At 53.0% G+C, this 11,405-nt stretch overlaps 1 protein-coding gene across 1 annotated transcript; it reads right to left on the bottom strand.

Annotated features, from left to right (window-relative positions):
• Positions 1-1,375: 1,375 nt before the first annotated feature.
• LOC116941219 (uncharacterized) lies at positions 1,376-7,486 on the bottom strand. Its single transcript, XM_032952039.2, has 2 exons — positions 6,547-7,486; positions 1,376-4,541 (listed from the first exon to the last, which is right to left on the bottom strand). The coding sequence occupies exons 1-2, from the start codon at positions 6,731-6,733 to the stop codon at positions 3,040-3,042; spliced, it is 1,689 nt and encodes a 562-aa protein (XP_032807930.1). The 5' UTR covers positions 6,734-7,486; the 3' UTR covers positions 1,376-3,039.
• Between the last annotated feature and the right edge of the window lie 3,919 nt (positions 7,487-11,405).

Below are 11,405 nucleotides of genomic sequence, written 5' to 3'. Positions count from 1 at the left end.
ACGATTAGCATAGGCGCACCGGCAACCGCTTCGCTTATGTATAGGGGCGCTTTTGGTCTTGAAATCATTTCGCTGCCATTAAAATGATCTCGCTGATGGTAAGACGCAGGCGGCGCGTGACACACGTCTTATATTCCACGTCTGGGGGGTGCGAATGGGATAGGGCACGAGACAATTCCGTTCGTTTACTCTTGAATTCATTGCCTTCTGTTTGACTTGAAGAAGCTGGGTATTTATTCCTGTGTGTGCTAAAACCGTGGGCTGCCCAGCATTTGATATTCGAGTTTGACACGGGCTTTCCCCTAGGTTACGTGTCGATGGTGCGGCGTGATAATATCGCCACAAGGGAGACAAAGGCGGTCGGGCCTATTGCCGTTGCCAAAACAACCTATCAGGTGCTTTATAATAACAGTTATCCCTTCTTGGCAGAGTCGCCACCTCTTGAGGTACATAGAGCCGGGAAATATCACGGGAAGTAGATGAATATCTCACAATAGCAGAAAGGAGAAACGACACGTACATGAGTTGTCTTGAGCGGTGAATTATGACGCAACTGATAATAAAAAAAAATCCGGGACTTTCAGCGTCCTGGGAACCCATATATTTCCCAGGACAGCTACCTTTAAAATAGGACATCCTGGGAAAATTAGGAGCAGGTGACAACCGTACTTGTGTCGTTAAAAGAGTTATTCTATGATGGAGAGATTGGCTTCCGCGATGGGAATGTGGAATTTCCATCATGGCTCAGGGCCCCCGAAAGAGATGAGCATGGGAACACACTGCATTTGAAACTGGCTTAGCCGAGAGTTCTCGATGGCAAAGAGGTGTCTGTGTGTGTGTCTCTGTGTGTGGGAGCGGTGGCACATAGGGGTACAGCTGGTGCATCCACCAGTCAGCTCAGTCAGCCAACCCATGGCACCAGGGTGTGTCCCAAGACCTCCTGTCAGCAAGCCTTCGACACTTCACGTGGCCTCAAAGTGTACCTAGCCTGGCACAGGCGCCGTGGTGACGTCACCGTCACTTAGTGGCGAATGGCGAGCATTGGGAGCGGTGGGGTAGCGGTTAGCGCACTGCGCTAAGAACCCGGCGACCCTAGTTAGATTCCCGCTCATGAACAACGCCAGTGACGATGCTCTGAACCGGTCCTGGGCCTCCCTTGGGTCGACTCAACCTCAAAAAAGTACCTGGTGCATTGTGCATCACCACTTGGGAGAGAAAGGTGGCCGGGCGTAGTGCTGACCACTCACCCCCTCGTGTGCCGTGGCAGCCTTCATAGGTGCTCGCTAACAGCACTTGCTCCCAACAGTCTGTTGAAGGCTATACGGGGGATCTTTGTATCTTTTGGGCGCGTGTGATGAGTTCCAGACTTCCGAAATAATTTCTCATCTGGACTTTATTTCGACACCTTTAACACATCAATGTGCAGCTATAAAGCATTAAAGGAAAGCAACAACAAAAAACTTTAGTTCCTTTTGAAAACACAAAGTGATTGTCTAATTAAGTGAATTAATATAGAAATCCAACAATTTTTTTTAGAACACTGGCCGACAGCTACAAATGTGTGTAGTCTGCATTTAAAACTAAACATGCTATTACATCAAGTATACAGCAGTTACACAGATACAAAAATATATCTTGGTGTCATAGCGCAACAATTTGCAGCTTATACTGACCAAACTATATACACGCATTATACTCTAGCAGTTAATTTAAGGCGGTTTAGAACTGTGTTCAATCTGTACATTACAGCGACTCTTGAACGTACCTCGGGCAAGCCCAGCTTGGCCTTTAAAACGGTTTTTTTTTCTCGTAAATATTAACAATAATAACAATATATATTTTTAGGCTATAGATATAGCCAAAGCTCTATAACAGTACAAACTTTAATCGTACCCTTCTCGCAAATCCTTGACATGCCGATAACGTGGACTCTCGTGGAGAGAGGAAAGTCGCGTGTCAGAATTCAACAAAATATATAAACTCTACTCTCGCACGCACACACGCGCTAAGTGCTCATTTACTTACAAAAAGAGAAGCGGCTCTGAGACAAAAAATGTAGCGCTTGTTAAAACTGCGTACAAACACGTCTTACGAAACCCTATAAACACTTAACTATGTACACATAACAGTATCCATGAGCTGCCAATTATTCAATATCACAAGAACGACCCTCCAAAAAGTGAGAGGGACGGAATATGGCAGTTTGATATACATATATTTCTGTTTTGACTAAAAAAGTCAAAGTGTTGCTCTTATAAATGTACATTACGCCACGTGTTTATACAGTGCATTTGTCAGATCCGTTTGTTGTAATGGCCATAGTAATGATTAACGCAACGCGACGCGAGGCTGCTTTTAAAATCGTCTTGGGGACGGAGACACCGCTGTTGCTGCTGCTGAGACACAGATCCTCAGGGGCACTTGTTCACTCACTGATGTGCCGTGATTGAACCCATACAAACATCATCTGACACACCACCACCGCCGCCACACCCCTCCAATCAATCGGTCATTCAATTGGCGGGCACGTGTAGAACACCTGTAGCAAATCACGATGTAAAAGGTGGCGACGAGACACGTGGCGAGCGGCGGCGGCACGGTAGCAGATGTCCATCAAACGCAGACTCACGCCTCGACACTCGAGTTCCAACTTGAGCGAGAGAAGAGGCGCCCGGACGGATCGAGTCCGAAATCGGGTCTCGTGTCTCACTCGCACCGAGTCCTCCGCACGTGGGCGGTGCGTGCGCCACGATGCGAGAGTTCTTGGTGTTTGTTTGGGGGGGGGGGGGGGGGGCTTCCCCTCCACCCACCTCCGCCTCTCGATTCTCACGAACCTGCTCCTCCGTGCAGCCACCTCTGGCATGCGCCAGCCAATGCAACCGCGGGTGTCACTTTGCACACTCCGGGCTCTGTGGCTTGGCTTAAGCGCATATAGACACACGCGCACACACAAACTCCAGTGTGTGTGTGTTTATGTGTGTATGCATATGTCAAACAAAGACGATGTCTCGTCACACCGTCCACCTCCCCCACACTGCCCTACGACAGCACTCCGTAAGAGTCATTGCTGGTGACTATCTGGTGGTGGCCCGGCGCGATGCTGCTGCTGCTGCTGCCGCCGCCGCTGGTACGATTGTTGCACAAATCTCTCGACATGTCCCCTCCTGCCAGTCCAACTCCACCTCCCATGAGCATCCCCACGCCAGGGGCATCTCCGACGGCCACCTTGACGTCGCCTCTCGTCGCCGCAGCGGCGGCGGCGGCGGCAGAAGCGGCAGCGGCGGATCCCTTGGAGTTGGCGGCCGCGTCGCGACCCTTGAGATGAATGCGTCCGTGCCTCTTGCGCTCATCGGAGCGCGCGAAGCGGCGGCCGCAGAAGTCGCAGGCGAAGGGTTTCTCGCCCGTGTGGGTGCGCACGTGGGTCGTGAGGTGGTCGCTGCGGCTGAAGCTGCGCATGCAGATGCGGCACGTGAAGGGCTTGTGCCCCGTGTGAATGCGGATGTGGCGCGTGAGCTCGTCCGTGCGCGAGAAGCGCCGGTCGCAACCCTCGGCCGGGCACGGGAAGGGCCGCGCGTGCGGCGGCGTCTTGCACGGCCGGTTCGGGTACTTGCGGAGCCGCACGGGCCGCAGCAGCTGCTGCTGCGACAGCGCCGTGAGCAGCTTCTTGCTCTCGGCCACCGACGTTGAGAACGCCTTGATGGTGGACAGCGGCGTGATGGCCAGCGCGGGCGGCTTCGTGTCAACCCCCACACCTGCTGCTGAGGCTGAGCAGGGCAGGTGCGAGCGATGATGCTCGTGCATGCTCGACGCTTGCATCACCTGTTGCTGATGATGTTGTTGCTGGTAGAGCTGTTGGTGGTGGTGTTGATGTTGCTGCTGCTGCTGCTGTTGCTGCTGGTGCTGCTGCTGTTGCTGGTGGTGGTGGTGATTGTGGTGGTGATGAAGTTGCGGTTGGTACAAGTGGTCTAACTGGATGTGAAATCCTGGCGCGTCCTCAACCTTTGCACCAGACGAGGAGGAAGATCCGGAGGGGTAAGGAGGTGGTGGTGGTGGTGGAGGAGGAGGCGGTGCGAAGACGCCCGCGTGGCCCGAGCCGGTGTAATACAGAGACTGAGGCTCAACGCACGGGAAGGGGTCCCCGCAGGCCGATGGGTAGGCGGGCGGGGGGTCACCGCAGGCCATGGAGGCCACGGACAGCCCGGGACAGCTGTTGGGCGTCAGCAGCCCCGTGTTGGGTGCCGGCGTGTGGGACGAATGCACCGAGCCGGGAGACATGTCGTCGCCCACCACCTCGGCGCTCACGATGTTGATGGAGCCCGAGGAGTTGGTAGAGGAGACGCTGCCGTTGGCGGCCGCCGAGGAGACAGTGGCGGGCGGCGCATCGGCAGGCCACCAGCTGGCCCCTTGCTCGATGAAGAAGGTTCCCATGTAGGTGGGCTTCTGGGAGCCCGACACGGTGTCAACAGCGCCGCCGAACATGTTCTGGTAGGACAGCTCGGCCGAGCCCTTCTCCGTGCCGATGGACACGCTCATGAAAGCGTCTGGGAGGAGCAGAGGAGCGCACGCTGTGTCAGTAGTGCCTCTGCGCGCGTGTCTATATAAGCCAAACAACCAATCAATGTGTGTGTGTGTGAGTAATCGGTGCAGCACAGGGCATACACACGTAGAGAAAGCACCGTGCACACGTAGCGAGGAGCAGCCCACATGCCACGCGCGCGGCTGGCTCGGCGCTCATTGGCGACGCACAGCAGTAGCAGCTGCAGCATCAGCCGGTGAGCTACGGACCAAGCGTGCCCGCCCGCCCGTCTGAGCGCGCACGCACGCACGCACGCGCGTGCGCTGCTATTGTTGTGGTGTGTAACGCCACGTATAAACATTCGCCTTAATTGCGGTCGTCTTCGAGGTGTCATGCTTTGGGGGCGGTTCTGCTTTCATGCAGATTTTGCGCGCAGCCAGCTGGGCTCCGGCGCTGCTCCTGCCGCTGGAACAGTCTTCCTTTAAATGTTCGGCTAAATGATCTTGGAGATTTCGCTTATCGTTTATCGTTTACACATACACGGGGCAAGAGCTGGTACAGTATATATATGGACTGCACGATCAATACGTGCAGCATAACAGCGTGTAATTCGCAATGTATCGGGGCTGTTCTCTCGGACACCTCTGTATCTGTGTGTACATCTACGTGCGTTTGCAGAATTGCAATGGCATATGCATGCAGTCAGCGAAATGCACGCTGTACAAAACACACACACCACCAGCAACAAACACATCGAGACCTCAGCCAATACAGCACACGGTGTGCCTCCTCGTATACGTGCTCACGTGTGTACATGCTTGTGTCAATGCGCACACACACACACGAGACACGGGCGCAGCGGAGCAATATTGATAGAGCTGATCGAATATGTATATGCGGAGTTGCAAAGGCCAATATCTATATGCGCACCCCCCTATTGATTTGGGAAAGAAAAATACCTCGGGTCATGAAGTGCACGGACACTCTATGCACGGCTGTGCGAGATACTGGCCGCAGACCGTGGCACGGTCCGTATATCAATGCGACGACAGGGTCCGCTCGCACACGTGCACACACACACACACATGCCTCATTCGATCATATATAGACTGTCGACAGGCAAGCGCTGTTAGCGAGCACCTATTTAGGTTAGCAGATAGCCACGCAGACCTGGCCGCCGACGCGTAAATTCAGCTGCACCGGGCCGTGCACGGAGATTATACACACAGAGTGGACACGGGCACGGCTCAGCCCTATCTTCAGATACTGATTTCGCCCGGTGTCAATGCGAACTACAGCCGGGAGTCAAACCGAGGTTTTGCTGCGGTTTTAGTGTGTGTGTGAACATCACGACGCCACGGCTCAGGAGCCAAACACAGTCACCCCCCCCCCCTTCGCACAGATTGTATGGGCAAGGCGCTGTTAACGAGCAACGGTTAAAGGCGAAAGAGCGCACGAGGGAGTGTGGGTGGTGTGACTGATCAGCATTACTCCTCGCCGCGTTCATCTCTCCAGGGATGATGTTCACACACACACACACCTCACCAGACACTCATTAAGGCTAAGCCGTGCACCCTATAGGGAGACCCCAGGACAGGTTCAGGCACCACTTGCCCACACCGCATGTTATAGCCACGGTGTGGAATCTAACCCATGGCGTCGGAAGGATCGTAGCGCAAGTCAGCGCGCGCGCGCGAATGATAACGGTAGCAGCGGACAGCGGCAGCTCTGGCGCTGTCCGCTGACTGACTGCAGAGTCAAAGACCCCCTCCCCACCCCCGAACGCGCAGCCTACGACAACACAAGCGTGTTGGGGCAAGTGCTGTTAGCGAGCACCCATTGAGGCCAGCAACGGCGCACGAGGCTGGTGGTGTTGGCCATCTGCACGCCCCGAGGAGAGGGGGGGCGGCGCTGGGGGCCTTTGTCTCCCGCAGTTACTGTGGTTCACGCAGAATTTAAGTCTCGAATGAGCGCAACACACACACACACACACGCGCACGGACACTCGGGAAAGGCAAAGAGGGGCTCACCTCGGTTCATGCCGCAGTTGAGGCCGGGGTATTGCTCGAGAGTGCCGGCAGGAAAGAGCTGGCCGTCCGCAGCCGAGCCGGGAGTGTTGACAGCTCCGGAGGGGCCAAATTCGTCCAGGTTAACGCACGCTGCTGCATCGGGCAGAGGATGGAGAAATGAGCTAAGCAGGGGCATTATCTCCGTCATGACGCACGCACCAGCAGCGGCTGTAAAGATCGACAACTTAACCCCGGAGTGAGGGGCTGATTGTTGATTTTTGTTGTTGTTGTTGTTTGAGATTTAGTTTTTTTGTGTCTTTGCTGTTGTTGCTGCTGCTGCTGTTGCTGCTGCTGATGATGCTGTAGTTTGTTGCGGTCTCTCGGTTTGATGCGCTCGATACCTGCGTTGCTTTTGAGCTCTTTCTTTGAATACAGCAGCAGGGCATTCGCTGGATACCAAAACAACAACAAAAAAAACCTCCCAGAGAAGCAGAAGATTACGCGGCAATTCAGTCCAAGCTGGGGGGAGGGGGAGGCTTTAATATCGGTTGCTCGGGTGCCTTCACACAGGCAGTGTGAGAGTTGGCACCGCTGGCAAATGAATAAGAGCTCAGCTCTGGGCTTGAGGATGCCGATGCTTGACGATTACGGCTGGAATTGCTTTTGCAGCCAGTAAAAAAAAACAACAACAACGGGGTCCGCTGTGCGAGTGGCAGATATCTTTGCAAGGTGCGTTAAGTCAACGGAGTTTGCCGGCAGTCGTTGCTCAGCCACCATCCGCTGCCGCTGCCGCCGCCGCCGCCTCTGCTGCCTGCTTGGCTTGCTGGCTGCAGGAGGAAGAGGCGGAGAGTGAATGAATGAGGGGGGCCCTGCGCCCGGTGTTCCCTTTTAACTACAAAGTGGGCGAGTTTCGTGACATCACTGCCCTTATATGGGCATTCGGGAGGGGAGGACCGCCGGGCTTGTGCCGTGACGTCGCGGCCGCGCTTGCGAGTCCCCCCGCCGAGCACGCGCGGCGGGGGGGGGCGGAGAGGCCTCGCGCTGCCCCCCCCCCCCCTCTGTCTGTCGGCGTCGGCGGCGGCGTCGCTGTTGAGCTCGTGGCGTGGCTTTCCCCGTGCGCGCGTGTTGTTGTTGTTGTGTGTACAGCGCGCGTGTTGTTGTTGTGTGTACAGCGTACGTGTTGTGCGTAGAGCGTGCGTGTGTTGTTGTGTACAGCGTACGTGTTGTGCGTAGAGTGTGCGCGTTGTGTGTGTTGTGTGTAGAGCGTGCGAGTGTTATTGTTATTGTTGTGCGTACAGCGTGCGTATGTTGGTATTGTTGTGTGTACAGCGTGCGAGTGTTGTTATTATTGTGTGTACAGCGTGCGAGCGTTGTGTGCGTGCAGCATCTTCGCCGGTTAGAAACATTTAGGCTGGCCTGCCTACGATCCATCCTGGGTTTAACCTGCAGGCTGGATTGTGTGAGGAGCTCACAAATCCTTGAAAGATCTGGGCACGGTCCCATCGGTGAGCTCCTCCGGCGGGCACGGCTGCGTTGGCTGGGTCATGTAGCCCGCATGCCCAGCCACCGCATGCCGAAACAGCTTTTGTTTGGCCGGATTGAGGGGGCTAAGCGGGCGCGGCACGGGCTGGAGAAGAGATGGAGTGATGTGGTACAGGAGGACGTGGAGCTGAGTGGACTTGCCGATGACTGGTACCAGCGGTGTCAAGATCGGCCTCTGTGGAGGAGGCTCGTGAAGGACGCTACCGGGCAGTTGGAGGCAGTCGCCCTCCAACAACAACGGAGGGCGGAGGAGCGACGCTCACAACAACGAGCGGAGCGCCGGGTGGCTAAAGCACAGCAGGTTGGCACAGTAGGGGGCACAGGTGGTGCATCAGCCAGTCATCTTAGTCAGTCGACCCGTGGCACCTGCTGGGTCTGCCCCGTGACCTGCCAGCGGGCGTTCGACACTTCACGTGGTAGCCTCAAGGTGCACATAGCCTGGCACAAGCGTCGTGGTGACGTCACCGCCACTTAGTGGCGAATGGCGGTTGTTGTGTGTACAGTGTGCGTGTGTTATGTGTACAGTGTGCGTGTGTTATGTGTACAGCTTTCGCGCGTGTGTGCCTTTAAAACGCAGTGGGCCACGTTATATCGAGCAAAAAAACAATCACATAGGGACCGGCTAGTCTACACCAGAGTACACGAACACAACAATGGCTGCGTGCTAACACGCACCGCCTCCATAAGTATAACAATAATAATGTGTTGCAAGCAACGACTTCTTGAACATTTTTACAATGCTGTACTCGCATTCGAGAATAGTAAAAAAAAATTTGGTAGCGTTTTGGGTCAATTTGTATCGGGAACATTGCGGTGGAGTCGCTTTATCGTCAGGGGCGCGAATTAAATCGCCACGGTGGCTAATGAGATGTTAACTACCTCGCCAGGTGTACGGGAGGTCGTGGGTTCGACCCCGACGCCTGCTGTATACTTTGGGGAGTTTGCGTGTCTCTCTTTCTCCTCGTGGTCGCGTCGATTTGTCGTGTAAGGAATGAAACATCCACGCGTTTGGAGACTATTTGGCTTCTGTTATAAATCTCCGTCACGACCATTGACGACGCGAAAACCCGCTTCGTTTGAGCTATACAAAATGTGATCTTTCAGGTTGGCTTCTGCAAAAAAGAAAGCTATGCAGCTCAAAGCGGGCCTTTGCTCGGTAAAACATATATATATTTTTTAAAAGTACAAATAATCATAAAATTCGTCGAGTCGTCCCACAGTTACAGTTTCAAATTGGCAACGCGCCTCGGCTGCAGTGGAGGGAACCCTGTCGGAAGCGCCGTGCCTATATTAGGAGCGCGCGCTCGGAAGCGACGCTCGTGACGTCAGAGCCGCTTCCCCACCATGTATGGGTATCGGTGCTTCCGGTTTGGCACGAGATCAAAAAAAAGCGCGGGAGCCCGCTCTGCGGACCCCGCCCCCACCGTCGCGCGCCCCCTCCCCCCGGAACTTCCTTATAAGGCGCGCCGGGGGGGGGGGTCGCGCGCCACGGAAAATAAACTCTGCCCCCCCTCCTCCTCCACCCCCACCATCACCACCCCACCCCTACAACCACCACGACCACGCGCTCCCAGCCACAGAGCCCCTGTGTGGCAATGAAATCAGAATGTTGATACTGCAGGATGAATTCGACGAGATATAAAGCCCCTATTTCACGGATATATCCAGTCGTTACATAAGCAGACGATATAGATGTTTCTCATATACCGTATATATGTCTCGCTCGACGTTACAAAAAAAAATCTAAGATATATTTGACACATCCCATAAGCCACACGCAAGGCGTTCCTTGGGAGTGCATAATATTAGCAGCGTTGGTTGAAGAAAAGCAAATCTCTGCTGCACCGGGTTTCTGAATTGCACACATGTTGTGAGCAAGGAACATCCGTCTGCGTGATTTGGCTGCTGTTGTAAATGTCCACGTGATAAGCCACATTCGTTGAGCTATCGTTTGTGGCCAGGTCGCTTCTGAAAAATAAGCTAATAAGCTCAAGTAGGCTTTGCCTGGTAAAGGAAAAATAGTAACAAAAATATTTGTGATTTGCTTACCGTTTCCAAAATACGGCGCACTCCTATCGTGTTTTTATATTGTTTGTTATTGTAACTTTCTGACCCGCCCCTACTGAACACCTGTGAAAAAGAGCTTAATAGCTCATGAGATTCACAGCCAATTAATTACTCTAAATGAATTCCTCTAATTATTTAGCTGCGTCGGGTGGTGGTGGGCTAGCGACACATTCATATTTACAAATCTAACATTCATATTTACCTATCTAACCTCAAAACATCCCTCTATCATCGATACTATTGGTTTCGAAAGCCTAGGTGTTTTATGATGTGTATTGGCTACACTTTCCCACCCTTGCATCTCTCCGACTTTCACAGCCTGTGTAGGTTTCTACAGGGGATTTTCTGTACTTTTCGAGATGTAAGGGTTTTTTTTTACGTAATATAAAGCGTAGTTTTATTTCTTTCCTAAGTGGTTATTTGGGCTTCTTTGTGTCTGTGGATTCATCAATGGCGAGTCGTATCTGAACTGAAGCTGAACCCGATATTACCCCCCCCCCTTTCACTAACCTGGGCATTGACCAGCGTGGTGAAGTATGGTCAAACAACCCCCGTGACTCACGCGGCGTGGGGGTGGGGGCATCTTCATCCAGCAGTGCAATGCCCTTAAGAGCGGTACATTATTCATTATTATTGTGTGGGTTTAATTCGCGGCCATGTGCATCATCAGAAACACGGTTTCGAGTTGTAAGTAGAACTACTTCACGTGTAAAACACTATAATTTATAAATGAACAAATTCATTTATTGAACAACGTAAACGTAATACATGTAAATGTATGGCCTGGTGATAAAAGAGACGGGCCACTATTACTCGTTCGACACCTCCGTTGGGTGTGGGAATTCCACATTCCCATGACGGGGCGAGTCTATCCATTGGATGGTCACGTGTCTTCCAATGAAATGGCCCTCTCTGCTATGTCATGAATAGGTGCTTGCTCTAAAGGAAACATAGAATTTGTTTGATTTACATATGGCCAATATTCAGGGCGTTGAATGTGCAATTACCAGCGGACAGATATCAGCGTTATTTTCCCTCTTCATATTCTCATATCACTCTCACTCATTCTCCATTCATTCAATCCATTCATCCTCACTGATTTCACGCATCACAGATTTGCCCATTGCTTCCTGTCATCTGATATTTCATTCACCTCATCTCCAGCATTACATTCATATGTACCATTGTTAATTATGTGCAAAGCACCTTCGATAAGGCGCTATAGAATTTGTTTTAAGAGATGTAACCTAACTTTTGCTTCGAGCCTCTTG

Source organism: Petromyzon marinus, chromosome 11, assembly GCF_048934315.1.
Source record: "Petromyzon marinus isolate PM22_M1 ecotype Great Lakes invasive population chromosome 11, UKy_Petmar_22M1.pri1.0, whole genome shotgun sequence".
NCBI lineage: Eukaryota > Metazoa > Chordata > Hyperoartia > Petromyzontiformes > Petromyzontidae > Petromyzon > Petromyzon marinus.
Note: the sequence above shows the minus strand (reverse complement) of the source record. Positions and strands in the feature narration are given on the sequence as shown.

What these genes read in the sequence shown, in the direction of transcription:
- LOC116941219 (XM_032952039.2), bottom strand. Translation starts at nt 6,733, where the DNA reads ATGACGGAGATAATGCCCCTGCTTAGCTCATTTCTCCATCCTCTGCCC. An exon ending in CAACTGCGGCATGAACCGAG is followed by an intron (nt 4,542 to 6,546) that starts GTGAGCCCCTCT and finishes TGCTCCTCCCAG; the next exon opens with ACGCTTTCATGAGCGTGTCC.